Source organism: Electrophorus electricus, chromosome 21 (genome assembly GCF_013358815.1).
Source record: "Electrophorus electricus isolate fEleEle1 chromosome 21, fEleEle1.pri, whole genome shotgun sequence".
In the NCBI taxonomy this organism is placed as follows: Eukaryota; Metazoa; Chordata; class Actinopteri; order Gymnotiformes; family Gymnotidae; genus Electrophorus; species Electrophorus electricus.
Genome location: NC_049555.1, coordinates 6,403,836 through 6,423,967, shown reverse-complemented (window position 1 = coordinate 6,423,967; position 20,132 = coordinate 6,403,836). Strand labels below are relative to the sequence as shown.

At 42.7% G+C, this 20,132-nt stretch overlaps 1 protein-coding gene and 3 long non-coding RNA genes across 5 annotated transcripts; 3 read left to right on the top strand and 1 right to left on the bottom strand.

Moving 5' to 3' along the window:
• Positions 1 to 370: 370 nt before the first annotated feature.
• Positions 371 to 10,552, bottom strand: xk (X-linked Kx blood group (McLeod syndrome)). Its single transcript, XM_027011426.2, has 3 exons — positions 10,273 to 10,552; positions 8,325 to 8,587; positions 371 to 3,014 (listed from the first exon to the last, which is right to left on the bottom strand). The coding sequence occupies exons 1-3, from the start codon at positions 10,515 to 10,517 to the stop codon at positions 2,200 to 2,202; spliced, it is 1,323 nt and encodes a 440-aa protein (XP_026867227.2). The 5' UTR covers positions 10,518 to 10,552; the 3' UTR covers positions 371 to 2,199.
• Positions 2,836 to 8,108, top strand: LOC113578268. Its single transcript, XR_003410720.1, has 3 exons — positions 2,836 to 2,898; positions 7,547 to 7,669; positions 7,813 to 8,108. It is a non-coding gene; the product is annotated as an uncharacterized LOC113578268 (long non-coding RNA).
• Positions 8,537 to 9,970, top strand: LOC113578266. Its single transcript, XR_003410718.2, has 2 exons — positions 8,537 to 8,626; positions 9,831 to 9,970. It is a non-coding gene; the product is annotated as an uncharacterized LOC113578266 (long non-coding RNA).
• Positions 10,351 to 12,042, top strand: LOC113578267. 2 transcript variants are annotated; one of them, XR_004775442.1, is made up of 3 exons: positions 10,351 to 10,433; positions 10,552 to 10,682; positions 11,242 to 12,042. It is a non-coding gene; the product is annotated as an uncharacterized LOC113578267 (long non-coding RNA). The 2 variants fall into 2 exon arrangements; XR_003410719.2 differs by having other exon boundaries at positions 10,366 to 10,448.
• Positions 12,043 to 20,132: the final 8,090 nt, after the last annotated feature.

Here is a 20,132-nt window from a genome sequence, read left to right as displayed (position 1 = left end):
TTTGGTATTTGGTCATAGAGGAAGTACAAGATGCCTGACAGAATCAGCCTATTGGAAAGTGAAGTTTCCAGCAAGACGTTTGAGAGAGAGAGAGAGAGAGAGAGAGAGAGAGAGAGAGAGAGAGAGAGAGAGAGAAAAACCATTACATTATTACACAATGCAATGACAGCACAAGGTTCCCAAAATCACTCCGAATTACTAATGTTTAGTTCATAAAAATACAGCAACCAGACACACCCACACACAAGACTGATACTAGAGACAAAAACAAACACAAGTGAAAATCTGATAAAGATGACCAAAAAGAATCACTTTTAAAAGAAACCTAATATGAAAAGCTATAGAAAGAAAGAAAGCGTCAACAAGTAAATCATATTATAATCTTTTTATTCTCTTGGGTTTTGATTACAGAAGAAAGCTGTGGGACATAGTCACTCGCGTGTGCCATCTGAAGTGAGAGATGTTGTGCCCAAACTTTGGAACATTGTGCAAGAGTAATTGTGTTCATCAAACCACTAGGGGGCACCAAAGGCTTAAGCATGATCCTCAATCCTATTTGCCTGTCACAGCTTTTATCTTCATTTAGGAAAATATTTTAGATTATAATGTGCAAAATGTGTGGTCCCTTTTCATCTGCAAACCTGTACAAATGCAAGTAGGAGAAGTGCAAAATATCCGTGTTATTAAATCAAGAAAGAAATTGAATTAAACACTTAAAGCATTCTTTACAGGAATAAGACTGTAACACCCAGATCATTGAAATCTTGAAAAATATTCCCACAATCAGTACTGTGTAAACAGAATTCTCATGTTATACTCTCAGTCTGGCTTAAATACGCAGCCCAGACCGGATGCCCTGCCAGACGTCATTTAATACCTTCTTAGTGCATCAATGAAAGATCACTTCCACTTCAGAATGGTACTGGTAATGAGATCCAGCTCTTTATCAATTAACTCAGTAAAAGAATATGAAACAATCAGGGCCTGAACTTGAGAGGCTGGTACGTCTGAGAGGCTGGTAAGTCTGAGAGGCTAGTGAGTGAACACAGCGTTCCAGACCACTTGGTTCTCCACATCTTTTGAAAGCACAAGGGACCGAAAAAAAGACCTGATGATGTAGCATTTTACCATGACTATGCTGCTATTAAACCTTCATCGTTAACTAAAATATTTTACTACATATGAAAAGCTGAGTTTCTGAAGGAGGTTAGTGAGCCAGTAAAGAGGTTTTTAAAGACACGGAATAAACCAGTCGGAAAGTGCAGGCACGGGACAATGTAAAGCATCATTAAATGGGAGACCATTCCAGGGAGACGACAGAGAAAATCACTGCTACGCACTGACAGTATTCATTAGCCTGATGGTCTATTACGCCAGCTGCTTACAACCTAAGACAGTGGGCGAGAGTTAATACAGTGGGTGAGAGTTCTACACCTGGTTTCATGGGTAAAGAGACCTCTGAGCATGGTAGAAGGTACAGAGGGTTCGTGGTACTGTTTTTCCATATCTGAACAGGATGTGGTATGGAGTAAAAAAATAAAAGCTTTTCAGGTCATACTGCCAGCTCCTAAGCAATATATACAGTGAACGATGGTGATTATCACCAAAATGACTTCGTTTTGACTATTCAAAGCAATGAAACAGCCTTCTAAAAATCTTAATCATGTTTCTAGTATTTGGTCAAATCCATATAAGACGATGTTAAAAATAATTTAAAATAATAGACTCCTGAAATGAACAAACTTCACAATGACGGTGACAAAATGGGTAGGAAGAGAGAGACAGAAAGACATACAGGCAGACAGACAGACAGCGATCTGTCACATTATATAACATAAGCAGCATTTAAGTATCACACGGCTAGCACATGCATTCTGCTAAGCAGGTCAAAAACCCATGCCACAATCCCACTGACTGTAAACAAAATGAAAATGCAAAAACTTTTTTGCCATCTTTGAGTCTGAGGACAATCTGTTCATACATTCCACCTCAGACCAGCAAGGCAGGCAGTGCAGGGAGCATCGTCATTGGCTAATCGAGCTTCCAGTTCTTAAGGGACACTTATAAAAAAGTAGAATGTGCACGAGCTGTTCAGCAGAGGTTAGGCCAGCGCGTGCTCGGCTGAGCAGAGGTCAGGCCAGCGTGTGCTCGGCTGAGCAGAGGTCAGGGCAACGCGTGCTCGGCTGAGCAGAGGTCAGGTCAGCACAGGCTCTGGCTGACGTCTCCGTTGGTAGCAGAGGGAGCCTGGTCCTGCATGTCCTTGTCCAGCTGGGGCTGCTCAGGGCCGGGCGTGCCACGCGGGGTCCTGGGGGAGGGGTGATCGAGGGCGGGCGGCCGGAGGGAGCCCCGGCACTGGCCCAGGCTCTGGGCGGGGCTGGGTGAGAAGAGGCGGCGGCAGGGATGGCAGCACTGGTAGAAGAGCAACATGAAGAAGACAGCGAGCGCGTAGCCGAGCAGCAGGAGTAGCTCCAGCACGGGGGCGTCCACACGGCCAGCCAGCTCCCCGCGGTGCACGTTCCACAGCCACGTCAGCGCCGCGTTCTCCGCGAAGCGCAGGGAGTAGTACGCGGCCACGCGCCGCCAGCCCTGTGTCTTGTCGATTAGGTCGGGGTCGTCCAGCTTCAGCTGCACGGCCGACCAGCAGAAGACGTTGATGCCGGCGTAGAGGAAGGTGAGCAGGCACAGCACGATGGTGGTGCCCACGCGCGTCAGCGTCTTCTCGATGTTCTCCGGGAAGGGCGAGCGGCTGCTCCAGAACACCGCCCACGGGTGGAGGAAGAAGAGCAGGAAGCCCAGCGCCACCACGGGCAGCACCCACACCCTCAGCGCCGCGCTGAAGAGCACGAGCACAGTCACGCGGGTGGCGATCTCGAAGCCACGCCACAGGAAGACGCACAGGTACGCCGTCGGCCCAACCGACACCTCGTAGTCGTCGTAGCGGATCTTAATGGCCAAGATGTTACAGCGCAAGGCGCCGTACACGATGGACAACAGAGAGATGACCATCAGCGTGCCTGAAAGAGAGAGAGAAAATGTCCTATTTAATAATAATTCTTATTTCCTTTCTTCTTTGTCTACACTTTTAGCACGTTTAGTTGTAACGGCCCCCTCCTCTACGCCCTCGTCCATGCGGTGGCGTTCACCACGTGATGCTGTTTGTTTTTGTCTTTCGGGTAGCGCGGGTTCAGGCGTCGGCTCCCTCATGCTGCCACGCCCCCTCACTGTTCCCCATCTCGCCTCATCGGTTCCACCTGAGTCTAGTTAGCGTCCTCTTTACAGTCTACATAAACACTCCCTTTAACTCTCTCGTCTTTGTTGGTTATTGTACACGAGAGTCTCTCTACTAGTTCGCGTTTGCTGATGGACTTACTTCCGTCTGTATTATTTTCGTTGTTTGTTGTTTTAAACGTCTCTTTCGTTTTCATTAAACTCTGAGATTGAATGTCTAAGCACATTTGCATCATGCCTCACTATGTGACATTAATATTAATACTTCTGTTAATCATTCTGGTACCAGTTGTTAATTATAATTCATGGCAATAAAGCTATTTGAATTGGAAAATTTGACAAAACCCGAGAGAAAGAGAGAGAAAAGAACACGGGGTGCAAAATCTGTTTGAGACGTTCAGTTATTGATACATGGTGACAGTTCATCTCACCTACACGGTAACATACAGTACCAAACATGCACTAATACATTTGTAATGTAAAATTATATTGCAATAAATACTCCAGAAGTCACTTAATATTTAAAAAAATCTAACACAAATCAGTCCAGGCTGATGCTCTGTACTAAAGGCGCCGTTGTTCCATTTCTATCCTATGGTGTATAAGGAAATGCAGGAAACATGCTTTTCCTGACAGCTGTGCACGCAGCATGTATCAGTCCCCAACACTGCTGCACACACACACACAGCCCTTCAGCTGTGCACGCAGCATGTATCAGTCTCCAACACTGCTGCACACACACACAGCCCTTCAGCTGTGCACGCAGCATGTATCAGTCCCCAACACTGCTGCACACACACACAGCCCTTCAGCTGTGCACGCAGCATGTATCAGTCCCCAACACTGCTGCACACACACACAGCCCTTCAGCTGTGCACGCAGCATGTATCAGTCCCAACACTGCTGCACACACACACAGCCCTTCAGCTGTGCGCGCAGCATGTATCAGTCCCCAACACTGCTGCACACACACACAGCCCTTCAGCTGTGCACGCAGCATGTATCAGTCCCCAACACTGCTGCACACACACACACAGCCCTTCAGCTGTGCACGCAGCATGTATCAGTCTCCAACACTGCTGCACACACACACAGCCCTTCAGCTGTGCACGCAGCATGTATCAGTCCCCAACACTGCTGCACACACACACAGCCCTTCAGCTGTGCACGCAGCATGTATCAGTCCCCAACACTGCTGCACACACACACAGCCCTTCAGCTGTGCACGCAGCATGTATCAGTCCCCAACACTGCTGCACACACACACAGCCCTTCAGCTGTGCACGCAGCATGTATCAGTCCCCAACACTGCTGCACACACACACAGCCCTTCAGCTGTGCACGCAGCATGTATCAGTCCCCAACACTGCTGCACACACACACAGCCCTTCAGCTGTGCATGCAGCATGTATCAGTCCCAGACACCACTGAAAGCATACAGGTTCCTTGAGCCACAGTCAGCTGAACTAGATCCCTATGTGCTAATCCTCATGTACATTAGAAACCAAGACTGCACATCCGATCCTCCACCTGCTGCGGTCCTCCACCCGCTATAAGCCTCCATCTGTGCCATGGCTCGTTTCGAGGGAACTGTGTGATAAACTGTAATCATGCCATTCTGCTTCAGAACCCTAACAGGAGGACTACTCAGTCATGCTGGGCTGCTGAAAACAGTACAGGCCTTTTCTGTGTCATTGGTTTATTATGTACATCCTACTTCATGACATGCAGGTGATGCACAGTTATTGATTTATATTTCCTTCCTGTGTTGTGTGTTTTGCAGGACAAGTGTGTTTTAGAACTCCCCAATATAGACAACACACAATATTATATCTTTATTACTACATCACTACTACTACATACAACTACTACCGTTTACTTTATTTCATTAGGCATATAATATATTTTTTACTTTATAATAAGGTATATATAAATACATAGTTAAAGATAAGATTAATTATTTTGACCAGAATTTGTGTTTTTGTTCAATAATTTAAATGCTTTTACTATCCAGGTTTGCATGGATGCTCAGAGTATATATAATAAAACATGATTAATTGTAAGAGGAACTCAAATGCACCTCAGCTTTTGTGATGTTAGTAATAAATAAGAAATAATGCATCGTGTGTCCCTACTGCATTTAGCTTATTAATAAACAGAGGGGAAACTGTTCGAAAACACCTCAAGCTTCTCTGCTCATAAGAGCCTTTATCTATTTATAGATATCCTTTAAAACCAAGTGTGTGTCCTTGAGATAAAGCTCAAGGAAACAGTCTCTGGGGGGGTTGGGGTGGGGGGCCGCTGTGCAAATGTAGCAGTGAGGTCACCGGGTGGGCTGACATGACAGTAAAGTCACAAGGTGGGCTGACGCTACCATGAGGTCATAGGGTGAGCGACACTACTGTCAGGTCACAGGGTGAGCTGATGCTACAATGAGGTCACAGAGTGGGCGATGCTGATGCTACAGTGAGGTCACAGTGTGGGCTGACACTACAGTGAGGTCACAGTGTGGGCTTACATGACAGTAAGATCACAGGATGGGCTGACAAGACAGTGAGGTCACACAGTGGGGTAACGCTACATTGAGGTCACATGATGGGCAACTCTACAGTGAGGTCACAAGGTGCGCTGACACAACAGAGGTCACAGAGTAGCCTGACACTACAATGTAACACTGTGTGGAGAAGTGACATTGTTAACCTCTTATTATTATTAACTTCTCCGACCTACAATGCACCAAGCTGAGGCAGTCTGTGCTATAGTGTAACACTCCTGAGGCAGTCTGTGCTATAGTGTAACACTCCTGAGGCAGTCTGTGGTATAGTGTCACACTCCTGAGGAAGTCTGTGCTATAGTGTAACATTCCTGAGGAAGTCTGTGCTATAGTGTAACACTCCTCAGGCAGTCTGTGCTATAGTGTAAAACTCCTGAGGAAGTCTGTGCTATAGTGTAACACTCCTGAGGCAGTCTGTGGTATAGTGTCACACTCCTGAGGCAGTCTGTGCTATAGTGTAACACTCCTGAGGCAGTCTGTGCTATAGTGTATCACTCCTGAGGCAGTCTGTGCTATAGTGTATCACTCCTGAGGCAGTCTGTGCTATAGTGTAACACTCCCGAGGCAGTCTGTGCTATAGTGTAACACTCCTGAGGCAGTCTGCACAATAGTGTAATACACCTGAGGGCATCTGCACTGTACTATAACACAGCTGTTAGAGCAGGGAAAAATAATGATTAAAAAATGACATGGTGGAATCTGCTGTATTTTGTTGTTCATGTGAAGTTGTATTTACTTTATTTTAAGACATGCTAAGGACCAGCTGATATTCTATTATGTCCTGATATGTAACTCCATAGAATTCAAATAGCATGTGTTTTTCACTATATATAGCACTGGGTACAGCAGTTCAACAAGACCGGAAATAAGAAACAGTAAGAAAGAATTCTAAGAGATGAAGAACTATTTAAAAATAGGAATTCTTTGCTTCCACTAGAATGGAAGGGTTCTGTCAGAAGAACCATAAAAACATTGATGGTAATACTTTAGGAACTCTTGGGGCTGTGTACAAGCTATAGGTCAAGCTCCCTAATTTGACAACAAAAAATATGCATTAAAAAATTCCCCCTAGTAGTTACAGTCATGCTGGAGAAACATACTGATGTTCTGTCATTCACTGTAAAACAGATGGTACAATCTCTTAGCCACAACTAATCTGATAAACAACCTGCCCTCTGTCACTGTGCATTCGAGTCGCCGTCTCTGGGGGAGAATGATGTTAAATTATAATCCTCAGAGCTCGAGCCAACAACACATCAGTCAGTCTCATATCTTTGCTATGGTGTGTCACCCTCGTGAGCAGTGCATTTTGAGCCAACTCAATAAAACACTAACAAAACTGCAAAACCTCTGTCCTCTAAATCCATCTCTGTAACTTACAATTAAAAAAGCAGTCACAATATTTTTTCTGTACTTTAACAAAGTCAAGATGTTGCCAGTTCAAGCCTCACCACTGCCAAAACTGCCACTGTTGGGCTGCTGGCAAGGCCCTCAACCCTCAATTGCTCAAGTTGTACTTAGACATAATTGTAAGTTGCTTTGGATAAAATTGTCAGCTAAATGCCATAAATATAAATTATCTGCAAAATGATCCTAGATCAGCACTCTTACTCAAACATGTATGCCATTGAGGGATGAGTGGGTCCTTTTGAAAGTCTTGTTGATGTGTCATTTCAACAATACTTTTAAAAGGACACATTTGCTATTTTAAACCAATACAATACTAAAAACATTGTTTTTTTTCATCATTTATCACCCTTGCAGAGGCTGAGTACCAAGAAATTTACCACCGGTAACTTCTGTTCTACACCACCGGACTGCACCTGAACACATTCTAATGTGTGTCCTCAAATATGCAGAGCCACTTTTTGAACGTGAGAAATTCAGGTGTGCATCGGTATAGTTTCTCACATTTTAATGGCACATTTCAACTGTAAACGTTTTAACGGTACATGCTTTAACTGTACATTCTTTAAATGTATGTGTTTTAACTGTAGACTATCAATGACTTGAGTCCCCATCTCTGGTAGCACATCTGAAGTGAATCTACACTGACAGTTTTCTGCTTCCTGGAAGATTTGCTGTGGGCTTACATGACCAGTCTACTGGAGTGTGGTGACGCTTGCGATAAGTTAAATGTCTCTTTGCTAAAGCTCTTAGCAAATATGAGCTCATTATAAATGATGGGAAACCATAAAATGAGCAATGTGTGAGTTGGAAATCAGTGAAGCTATGCTTAACTGCCCGAGCTGGTTAGAGTATGCTCCAAAATGTACTCTGACATTCTGTACATCACTATAATAACAGTAAAACCGTGGAAGCAGAACACCTTGTACTTGTCTGTATAACTCTACTCAGCACTGTGTGTGCATGCGTGCACACTTGTAAGTGCATATGTATATGTGTGTGTGTGTGTGTGTGTGTGTGATTCTGTGCATGTGCGTGTTTTTGTGTATGTACATGTGTCTGCTTGTATGTGTATATGTGCCTGTATGTGTGTATGTGTGTGTGCGAGTGTGTGCACTGGCGTGTCCTCCCTTACCTCTGCCGATGGACACGCCCCCCTGCAGAGTGCAGATATAGAGCTGTAACGTGAGCTGTGGGGCAGAGCCCAGGAACGCCTGGATGACGGAGGTTCGGGCGAAGGCCGCACGGTGGGTGACCAGCTTTCCCTCCGCCTGGCCCAGCTCCTGCTCCACCTCCTCCGCCTGGCCACTCCGGGGCATCTGCTTCTTCCGCGTGATGGTGACATATGGTTCCTCCACCTTCCCTGAGCTCCCGTAGATACAGAAGGCGTCCAGGCACCTGGTGGAGCAGCAGGCATCGGCACTGGTACAGTTAGAGGTAAGAGACGATCCCAGCCCAGACGGCACACGGCTGCTGCCTGGCCTTCCTTTCTAGCACGGGGACTTGAATCCTGAATCTAGAAGATAGCCCTGGATTTATTAAACACCACATCACAGAACATTCACAGCCCTTCAGGTGCAGGTAGTACACCCCCTCACTTCTGGAAGTCAGGTGCTAACACAAAGCAGCCAGTCAGTCTCAGTTATTAGCCATTACAAAATGCAGGATGAGAAACTGGTTGAGTTCCTCTCACCCTGTGGATCGTGTGAAACTGCGCCTACGTGAGATGCCACTGTACAAAACATCCAAAACATCTCAGGCCGGATGACGTGGAGTGTCAGTGCATTGCCCTCAATGCTAAAAGTCAAAGTGCATACTTCCAGTTTGTTTCCCCTCAGCCTGTGTGCTAGCCTGCATGGCTCTGTTATACTGACATAACATAAACAATCGTGCTAAACCTGAAGTCTCAGAGGGCAAACCCTCCAGAGAACACAATTCTCATTTCCTCAGAAACCTCTTTCCAACTCTTCAGCCCACCCATTGGACGGCTGCCCAGGTAACTCCTCCAATAGGCAGAGGAAATGTCCACGGCCAATGCAGACCTGGTGCCTGTGCGATACCTAACGTCCACCTGCAGCTGTTTATTTCCAACCACATCCACAGGGAGCAGCACACCTTACCCTTCATCTTCACCCACTCAGCCTTCTATGTTGAGTTTATCTGCTCTAGATTAGCATGTGCAATAAGAGACCCAGAAAAGGCATCTGATTTTATTCCACTTGTTGTTGTAAGAAAGGCAATGAAATGGATGCATGAATCATTGATGAGCCTCATAGGGCTCTGAAACACTGAGCAGCGTGATCCAATTGGCACAGGTCACATTAAAAATACACTAGAGCAAAAAAGCAATATCAGTGCATCAATAATGGATGGACTCGGTATGAGCACAAGTGACAGCCAGGAGGGGCCAATGCTGTTGTTGTGTTTAATGTTTTTAAAAGTATAAATAACTGTGACAGGCTATTCTCACCACATTCCAGACAGGGGGGTACACACATGGATATGCATTAAGTTTACCCAATCATGACTTGAAAAGCATCATTAACTTGTTTTAGTGGTTTAATAATTTAATGTACGCTCATTTATCATACAGTATATACTGTATACCATGCAATTCAAGCATCATTGTTCGATTTCACAGATTTTGGATCCGAGCCTCGCTCGGTTCACCAGCTGCACCGACTGAACCCTACCTATACCATCTCGGACCAGATGACGCACAGTGCAACGTTATGAAAAAGATACTTTAAAAAAATAATAAAAGTCAGCCTTATAATCCCATCTTTCGTCATTGCTCAATGACTCTTTATTGGTTTTATGCAGGCCTATGTCAAATATCAAATATGATTATAGAAAACATCCATGTGATCTACGTCCACAGCTAAGGCTAAACCGAGCAGGCGTTAGCGAATTCACTCCCAACAAACGTTTGTTTATTTCGATTCTCTGCGTTGGATTGGCGGCTTCACCCAAAGACAGGGACCGCTGAAAATAACCTGTCAAATTCCAACAGTCTGCCTTGACTTCCTCGGCTAAACGCGGTCGCTGCTGAAGGTGTTGACTGCAAGCAGTTCTGAACCTACCTGATTATAGGTCCGAGCTGCAAAATGTGGAGAAGCAGCACTAGGGGTCTGTCCCTGCTGAGGTCCCTGTGTAAGAAGATCAGAGTGAGCTGCACCAGGACGGACGGAACTAGTGTAAAAAGAAGCGTGAAGCACTGCCAGATCTGGTCTCCGGCCGAACTGTATGTAGTACTGAGGTAAAGCGCAGCCGTCGTCTCGGCTGTAAACAAAGAGACAGACACTAGAACCGAGCTGGGCAGTCTCATCCTCACTCAGCCATTTTGGTCCTCTCTTCTGCAGACTGTACGGCGACAGGCAGCAGACGCATGTCGTCGACGGTACAGACCACCGGGCTCCCACGGCTGATTACCACGGAGCGCACAGACGTCGGAATTCCGCCGCTCCTCCTCTAGATGGCGCGCTAGGCTCAGGTTTGCATCAGCTGGCAAGTGCGCAAGCTGCTTGTGTAACAAGCCCTCGATTACTAATTTTTCATTAGTATGACGCATGTTTGCTGTAGTGGCTTTTAAGGATCAGAGAGATTGTTACACATCGCAACGCATCGAATTTGGGAAATAATCATCTAAATAAAAAGCATGCAGCTATAGAAGCTGAGATTTAACCTTATCGACCACTAGGTGGTAGTATAGACTACATATAGACTACTGTCTTCATTCGAGTGTAAAATGAATTAGCAGCAAGGTTGCTACGGGTAGCAGAAGTAGAAGCAAGAAAAAACGACTACATTTGTAGTGTAATCTGGAAAGCATGTATTGTGTTGCATGCCTCTTCACTGCATATAGGTGGCACCATCACCCTGACCAGGGACCAGTATCCAGTATCCAGTATATATAGAGAGCAGTATGCAGTGTACAGTGTGTAGTATGCTATTTTAAACATAGATAATGTATACGGTTGTTAGCCTGCACTTCAGCATCTACGTGCTTCCAGTTGTTAATGCCAGTGTTTCTTTCCTTTTTCGTTTTCTAGTCTGGCCTGCTTGCTGATGTGCTCCTTTGTTTTTGCCTTTATGGAAAATAAAGACACTGCTTTCTACTTGGGTCTCTCTGCCTCCCTGCCAACATCACAGATAGCAAGAGAATAAAAAGAAGAATGATGCACTGTATGATCTGCCCATCACTGAGGAGCACCTGGTGTGTGGCTGGTCCTGAGGATCGGGCATGAGGATGGAGAAGCCGTGAAAGAAAATCGGGAGGAAGATTGTAAATGATCAAGACAATAACTGTAGGACAGTGTTATGTGCTGATCGCCTGTGAGGCAGTTTAACTAGGAGTAGGACAGTGTTATGTGCTGATCGCCTGTGAGGCAGTTTAACTGTAGGAGTAGGACAGTGTTATGTGCTGATCGCCTGTGAGGCAGTTTAACTAGGAGTAGGACAGTGTTATGTGCTGATCGCCTGTGAGGCAGTTTAACTGTAGGAGTAGGACAGTTATGTGCTGATCGCCTGTGAGGCAGTTTAACTGTAGGAGTAGGACAGTGTTAGGTGCTGATCGCCTGTGAGGCAGTTTAACTGTAGGAGTAGGACAGTGTTATGTGCTGATCGCCTGTGAGGCAGTTTAACTGTAGGAGTAGGACAGTGTTAGGTGCTGATCGCCTGTGAGGCAGTTTAACTGTAGGAGTAGGACAGTGTTATGTGCTGATCTCGTGTGTGTTAGAACTCTAGCAGCTAAAGCAGAGTTTAAAGCATACTGGAGTTTGTTCAGAGTTGGGCCAAAAAAATTAATGAAGTTTTAAAATAAAAGTTAATAAAAGCATAAACTCTCGTTGAAAGCTGAGTCAGTGTCTTTAATACATGGAAAAAGACTGAAGACAGGACATGGTCTAAAGGTGTAAAATACAGGCTTATTGAGGGACGTAATGTAAGGCTTAAATGAAAAGTAGAGTCATCAAGAACTGCTAGTCTTCTAAAACCTGTGAGTTTGATAGCCACATCATAAAAATTAAAGAGACAGAATGTCAGTGAATTGTAAGAATAGAAGTCTGATCTCGTGCTCTATTTAAATAAAGAACAGTCTTTTCAAATATCAAAACCATAATCCAGCTCTAGGTTTCCAGCTCTCAGAACTGAAAAATGTTTATCACCAACAGACCTTCTATTTTGATTTATCAAAACTGAAAGATGCAACTGGCGGTGGTGTCTGGACAGTGAAAATACGTCAGCTATATGTCTAATTACCCCTAGCCCATAATGCTGCTGTTCAAACCAGAGCTAGAATTAGCATCAACCTATAGACTGCATATTGTGTTTAATTGTTCATGAATCAATGAAATGTCTAAGATAACATTTTCACACATGGCGATACACGTCTACGAATCTTAGAATCCTCATGAAATAAAAAAGAAAATGCAGAGACATTATGATGTAGAGAGAGAGAAAGAGAATATGAGTGACATATCTGCAGGAGTTCATGCATGCTAGAAAAGTTATCACAGAAAGGCATTCTTGCACAATGCGCATTTTCAGGCTCTGAATAATGGGGTCACCATTGTTGTGGATGTGCTGAACTCCTTTCTGCTGTAAGACCCAGACTGAGAAAGAGATTCAGGACAGCATCAGAGGGTACACTTCTATGCTCATAGTATTTTTACTGGGTTAAGAAAACTAATATGAGAATGAGGTTGAAGACAGACAGACAGACAGACAGACAGACAGACAGATGATAGATAGATAGATAGATAGATAGATAGATAGATAGATAGATAGATAGATAGATAGATAGATAGATAGATAGATAGATAGATAGATAGATAGATAGATAGATAGATAGATAGATAGATAGATAGATAGATAGATAGATAGATTTGCGCTTGTGTGGTGAGACAAAGAAAACAGATTTGAGTTTTAACTACATTACATATTCTAACTGGATAGGAGTTTTAATTACATTAGATATACTAACTGGATAGGAGTTTTAATTACATTTTCGTGCCTGGGAAGTCTCTGCTCCCAGTAATTGAATGTGCTCGTTCTCCACACTTTATACTTTATATGGGATGTTGGACATGAAGATTAGCAGAGAGATGTCTGCTTGACATTTCAAGTCTAGTCGCATTCCCCCCCTTCCCCCCAAAATATTTTTAGTTGGTTTCTGAAGCATCATTTAATGGATTCACATTCTCGTATGTTCATGACTCACAAAGCCACAAGCATCCTGTGATACAAAAACAGAAGAGGCTCAAATCATACAGCAGGATTTTCCATTGCCTTATTTTCTTCCAAATTCTTCCTATTTCATTTTAGGCTTATAATGAATCAAATTGTTATTAATATATATTCTGTACATCACAAATATAATACAAGTATTTCTTATCAAGTTAATAAATATTTATTACCTAACACAGTGATTATGTTTGCCTAACACTAGCACTCTGATGCTTACCTAACAGTAACAGACTGATCATGCTTAAGTAACACTAAAAATGTGATCATGTTTACTTAACATTAAAGCAGTGATCATGTTTACCTGATACTATCAGAGTGATCATGCTTACCTAACAACAGAGTAATCATGTTTACCCAAATCTAATGCAGTGATCATGTTTCCTAACACTAACAGAGTGATCATATTTACTTAACACTAACATAGTGATCGTGTTTACCTTACACTACCAGAGTGATCATATTTACTTAACACAGAGTGATCAAGTTTACTTAACACTAACATAGTGATCATGTTTACCTAACACTAACATAGTGATCGTGTTTACCTAACACTACCAGAGTGATAATATTTACTTAACACAGAGTGATCACGTTTACTTAACACTAACATAGTGATCATGTTTACTTAACACTAACATAGTGATCATGTTTACCTAACACTACCAGAGTGATCATATTTACTTAACACAGAGTGATCACGTTTACTTAACACTAACATAGTGATCATGTTTACTTAACACTAACATAGTGATCGTGTTTACCTAACACTACCAGAGTGATCATATTTACTTAACACAGAGTGATCACGTTTACTTAACACTAACATAGTGATCATGTTTACTTAACACTAACATAGTGATCGTGTTTACCTAACACTACCAGAGTGATCATATTTACTTAACACAGAGTGATCAAGTTTACTTAACACTAACATAGTGATCATGTTTACCTAACACTAACATAGTGATCGTGTTTACCTTACACTACCAGAGTGATCATATTTACTTAACACAGAGTGATCAAGTTTACTTAACACTAACATAGTGATCATGCTGGTAAATGAGGTGATCATGCTTACTTAATGCTAATACAACAATGCCACTGCTCAGGATTGGTTACATTATGTATTACATTTTAGGCTTATAATGAATCACATGATGTTTATTTACATGGAGGTTATGCTGAAAATCCTATGGTCACTAGAATGCTTTTATATCTTTTTTAGTTTCAATAAAATATTTTTTGAAGTACTGAAATATAAAATATATAAAATAATCCAAAGTTGAATTATTCAAAGGTGTTCAAAGGGTAGAATTACCCGTCAAGCGAGGCTGAGGAGCACTCATCAGAATCCCTGCAAGAACTTTCTCCTACTGGGTACAAGCAGTCTATTAGCTGAGAAGGGAATAATGCAAACCAGCAGTAATCAGGTTTGCCTGATGCGATTAAAGTGAGCCAAACACAGTTAGAGCTGATTCCCCCTGCTGTGAGCTTCATTAGGACTGCGGTGGAGTCGGAGGTAAGCGTCATTCCGGCAGTGCAGTATGGCGGTTCAAGAGAACCCCGCCATTAACAGCTGAAGATCCTGCTAAGACGCTCCCTAAGGCTCCTGTTATGGGTCATTACCTACGATGCCTTTTTTCGGCCTCTCCTCATTTAGTCCCTGGGATTTGTGGAGTGTTATTTCAGGGCAAAAGTCAGTCTTGGTTATCAGCCAGAAGCCCCTATGACAGTAGACTTAATCAGTTCAGTGATAAGTCCTTATGTCACTATGCTTAATCAATTCAGTAATAAGCCCCTTTGTCAGTATGCCTAGTCAATTCAGTAAAAACCCCTGTCAGTGGGTTTAATCAATTCAATAATAAGTGCTGCAGTTGGAAGGAGCCTCTGGAATGACTCCTTGAAAACTATTTTAGGTAGCAACAGAGGCTATGTGTCTATATTAGTTCTGTCTGTGTTGTTCTTTTCTATTTACTAAGGAATCTGTTTACCACCTTTTTAAAGTCATAAATTGCCAAAAGCAAAGTGTGGACATGTCTTCATTTAACTGAGTGTGTCCTGTAGTGAGAGGCTTAGTGTAAATGAGAGTGTGTTGTAATGAGAGTCTTAATGTAGCTGAGCTTATGTTGTTATAGTGAAAGTCTTAGTGTAACTGAGAGCCTTCATGTTACTGAGTCTGTTTTTCTGCTGAGGCTTCTCTGATGTCTGTCTGATCGATGTGCTCAGATTTCATGGTCTGTCCAGAGGGCTCTCCTGTCCAGCGGGCTCTCCTGTCCAGAGGGCTCTTCTGTCCAGAGGGCTCTCCTGTCCAGCGGGCTCTTCTGTCCAGAGGGTTGCCCCTAGTGCTTCCTGGAGTGGTGAATTGCAGAACTGTCCAACCATACCTATCCAGTTTCCAGAGATTTGCAGAGGGAAGGATGGGTTCCCATTCTAACATTGGCTCCTCTCCATTTCTCTTCTTCTAGTGATTAGAGAGTTTTTCATGTCTACTACAGGCTTGTTCACTAGGGGCCTGGACCTGCATTCACTTTAAAGTTGATTTCTGTAAACCTGCTGTGTGACAGCACCTGCTGTAAAAATACTTGAATTTAATTTCCTGCAGTTCTGACTGACTGTATTTAATCACAGCGAGTTTGCAGATAAATACAGGGAACCTAAAAGCACAACATGAACTTGAAGTGGCCAGTGAATATACCATATCACATATTAAAATTGGGAAGTATGCTAACAGACCTAACCCTACCCACTTCCAGCCAATCCTGTCTTTGCTTTCAACAAATGGTTTTTATTTCCTGTGAGGGAGCCCATTAAGGGCCCTCTTTCAGGTAAAATGCAATAAAAATGTTAAAATGTCATTAACACTTCATGCTAAATGTTCTTCAACAACATCTTTCTAAAGTTGCTCATAACACTACAGGGAGGGAAAGAGGCTTCATCTATTGTATTTTTCTGCTTTTGAAGAGTGTCTCAAAAATTTTGAAGAGTGTCTCAAAAGCCAGACCCCAACTGACTCCCAAAGACATGCTCAGTCATCACTGACTCACACAGAGGTGCTCAGTCACCACTGACTCACACAGAGGTGCTCAGTCACTACTGACTCACACAAGTATGCTCAGTCACTACTCACACAGATGTGCTCAGGTCACTACAGTGGGGTTCAGTCCGCCATCCAGACAAGTGTACTCCACAATATCAGTAGGGCTCCTTGAGCAAGACTCCTAACACTACCTCTGTGATTGAAATTGTGTGTCCTTCTGGATAAGAGTATCTGCCACATGCATGTTAATGTAATGTTAATGTAATTAGCATTTCCAGTACTGGCTAGTATTGTCTAACAGGTCTATAAATGCAACAAAATCTCCATTTGAAATATTTTTATGGAAACTATGAGTGAACTGATATATAGATATGACATTAAAATTCTCTGACATTTAGGGAATCCAATAAAACTATCACACTGAAGAAACTTTTTCTTATGGGAGCATACAACTGCATAAAACACACTACTAAAAATGCATACCAAGTAAATGTTACACAGGTGGCGATTAAATAAATATTCTTCATAAAGTTCATAAACGTCAACATAAACTGAGTAGGTAGTTTGCTTGTCTTCAGTTTTGAATACACTTATTCACTAGAATTACACAACTAGAAACATTCTGTCAGCCCCATGGTCAATGCTGTACAATTACAGTCTGTGTGACACTCGTGTCTAAATGCCAGAGTGATCATCAGTGTCTCTCTGCACATACTTTCCCTCCCTGCAGCATATAGCTGCTGTTCAGAATAAAGAAGAAATGTATCACGAGGAACTGATGTGTCTGTAAAACCTCATACGGTCCAACATACAGCATGTAATTAATTTGCTCTCAACTACAGCATGTAGTTAGCATAGTATCAAATACATGCAGCATGTAATTAGTCTGACGTCAATCACATGCAGCATATAATTAGCACAGCGTCAATGCCATACGGCATGTAAGTAGCTTAATATGAACTACATACATCATGTAATTAGCTTGGAGTCTATTGGTAAAAAATTAAAGATCATTTTCGTACTATATCTCACAATATGCTTATCATAATATTTTCATTTCACTTTTTATTTCAGTTCCTAAAAAAAATCTTGTAATAATATAAGCAAAGCGACCAGCTGTGTGGTGTTTTTAATTAGCGCTGCTCTGTGTAACTGCTCCCTCTGCTCTCTCTGCAGCATGCCTGTTGGTGTCTGATCAAACTTTGAAACTTGTGTTCACTGTCCATTCAATCTCTGCTTCTAATAAAAGTGTAGCCTAAAAGCACAATTCTTTTAAATGCTAATAGAAATGTCAAAATATGTTCCTCTGAGTCCTCCTGTATGCATTAATTTACTAAGAAAGTTATGGATTATTTAAGAACAATGTAAACAGTAAACAATGAACAAAGATAGATGATGTGGTACAACACAAGGGTTTATACAAACGTAAATGAAACAAAGAATAAGGTGCATGTGTGTGTTTAACAAAGGCGTGTGGAACAAACAAGAAGAGGGAGCGTGCCGTGAAATTTGCATTATATCATTATTAACAATATAGTAATTTCTATATTATAAATAAGAATTGTATTATTGTATGGGTTTTTTTGTACATTTTATGGAGAATCTCACAAAATAGAAATATCATAAAGCGTTCACATATCAAATAAATACAGTAAAATCAAGGGCCTGTTAAGCTCGCCATACTCCAGACTTCCTTGTCCATGTCAAGTAGTGCAATTTTATTCCTTGTGTGTTAATACAACACTTGTAAAAAGCGTTATACCAATACATTTTAATTGAATTGAGAAGTAGTTGGCATTTGTTAGTAGCTTTTATACATATAATGGTAAGGCCCACTTCAAAGGTAACTATGTAGCAACAGATTGTTCTTTCAAAAGTAATAGCACTGTGGGTGGAATATGACAACCATTCATTCTGGGAAACCATAGCAACCAGGTATTCTGGGAATTACCACAAAATTTTGGTTCAGCCATCTGATAGTCAGGACTGTTCCAGCTTTTCACATGCCAGTTCCTCTCCAAACGCTCCCTTTCTCGCAGTGCCAGGTATCTTTAAATTGTAGTCTGTCAGGATTTTTGTGTGTAAGATTTAAATCTCACAATGACATCTTCAGGAATATGAAGCATATACTAAATATGAATTGTGGAATGCGACATGTAAACTCCAATACCCAGTTTATATATGGCACAAATGATTTCATGATGCCATTCTTATATAATCAAGTGAGAGAATTCCTGAAACCTTCACTAATATAATTTACACTATGTATGAAGTAACATAATTGGATGAGTACAAACCCCTGAATAACACTTTTTTTTCTAAGCAATTAATTAACCTAATGTTAAAATATCCATCAAACAAGTTAGAGAAACTTTGCTTGGCATCAATTTCAGATGAAAAAAGATGAATAGGGAAAAAAAATGAATCAACTGCTTTTTTTTTTTTTTTTACTTTTAAGAACATGATTTCAGTAGATTTACTTTAGTCTTATTTCTAAAACTAAGCCTCAGCACCACAGGAAGTTCTGTAAGGACTTCTGGATTCTAGAACAATGTGGTGAGGAACAGAATGTATTAGTGTCCAGGCCGCGTGAGCGCCCCCTGCAGCTGATTGTAATGTTAAAATGCTATTTGTCGACTACAGTTCAGCATTTAACACTATCATCTCCTCCCTAGTCACTACTAAGTTGGGGGATCTAGGACTGCATAGATCCCTGTGCGACTGGATCTCCAACTTCCTAACAGACAGACCACAATCAGTACGGGTGGGCAACTGCGCCTGATCCACCCTCACCCTCAGCACTGGAGCTCCTCAGGGTTGTGTCCTAAGCCCCCTGCTCTACTCACTGTACACCTACGACTGCACAGCCACTTCCAGCTCTAACATCATTGTCAAGTTTGCTGACGACACCGTTGTCATGGGTCTGATCTCGGACAACGACGAGAGGGCCTACCTGGAGGAGATTAAACACCTGGAAAACTGGTGCCAGGAAAATAATCTCCTCCTAAACGTCAGTAAGACAAAGGAGCTGATCGTGGATTGCAGCAAGAAGCAGGAGCGGCACTACCAACCTGTGAGGATCAGTGGAACCACGGTGGAGAGAGTAGATAGTTTCAGGTACCTTGGAGTTCACATCTCGCAGGACCTGTCCTGGTCCCGCCATACCAACTCCCTGGCAAAGAAGGCTCGTCAGCGTCTTTACCACCTCAGACGCCTAAGAGACTTCAGACTGCCCTCCAAAGTACTGCGGAACTTCTACACCTGCACTATCGAGAGCATCCTCACTGGGAACATCACAGTCTGCTTTGGGAATAGCACCAAGCAGGACAGACAAGCACTCCAAAGGGTAGTGCGTTCAGCAGAGCGCATCACTCACACGGAACTTCCTGACCTGCAGACCATCTACTACAAGCGGTGCCAGACCAAGGCCAGGAAAATTGTGAAGGACCCCACCCATCCCAACAATAGACTCTTCTCTCTGTTGAGGTCAGGGAGGTGCTTCCGCTCCCTGAAGACCAAGACAGAGAGGCTGAAGAGGAGCTTCTTCCCACAGGCCATTCGGGCCCTGAATCAGGGAAACTGATAAACTGTGGGGACCACCACCACCATGTAACATAACTGTATATCTGTACATCTGTATATATAGATTTATACTCAATT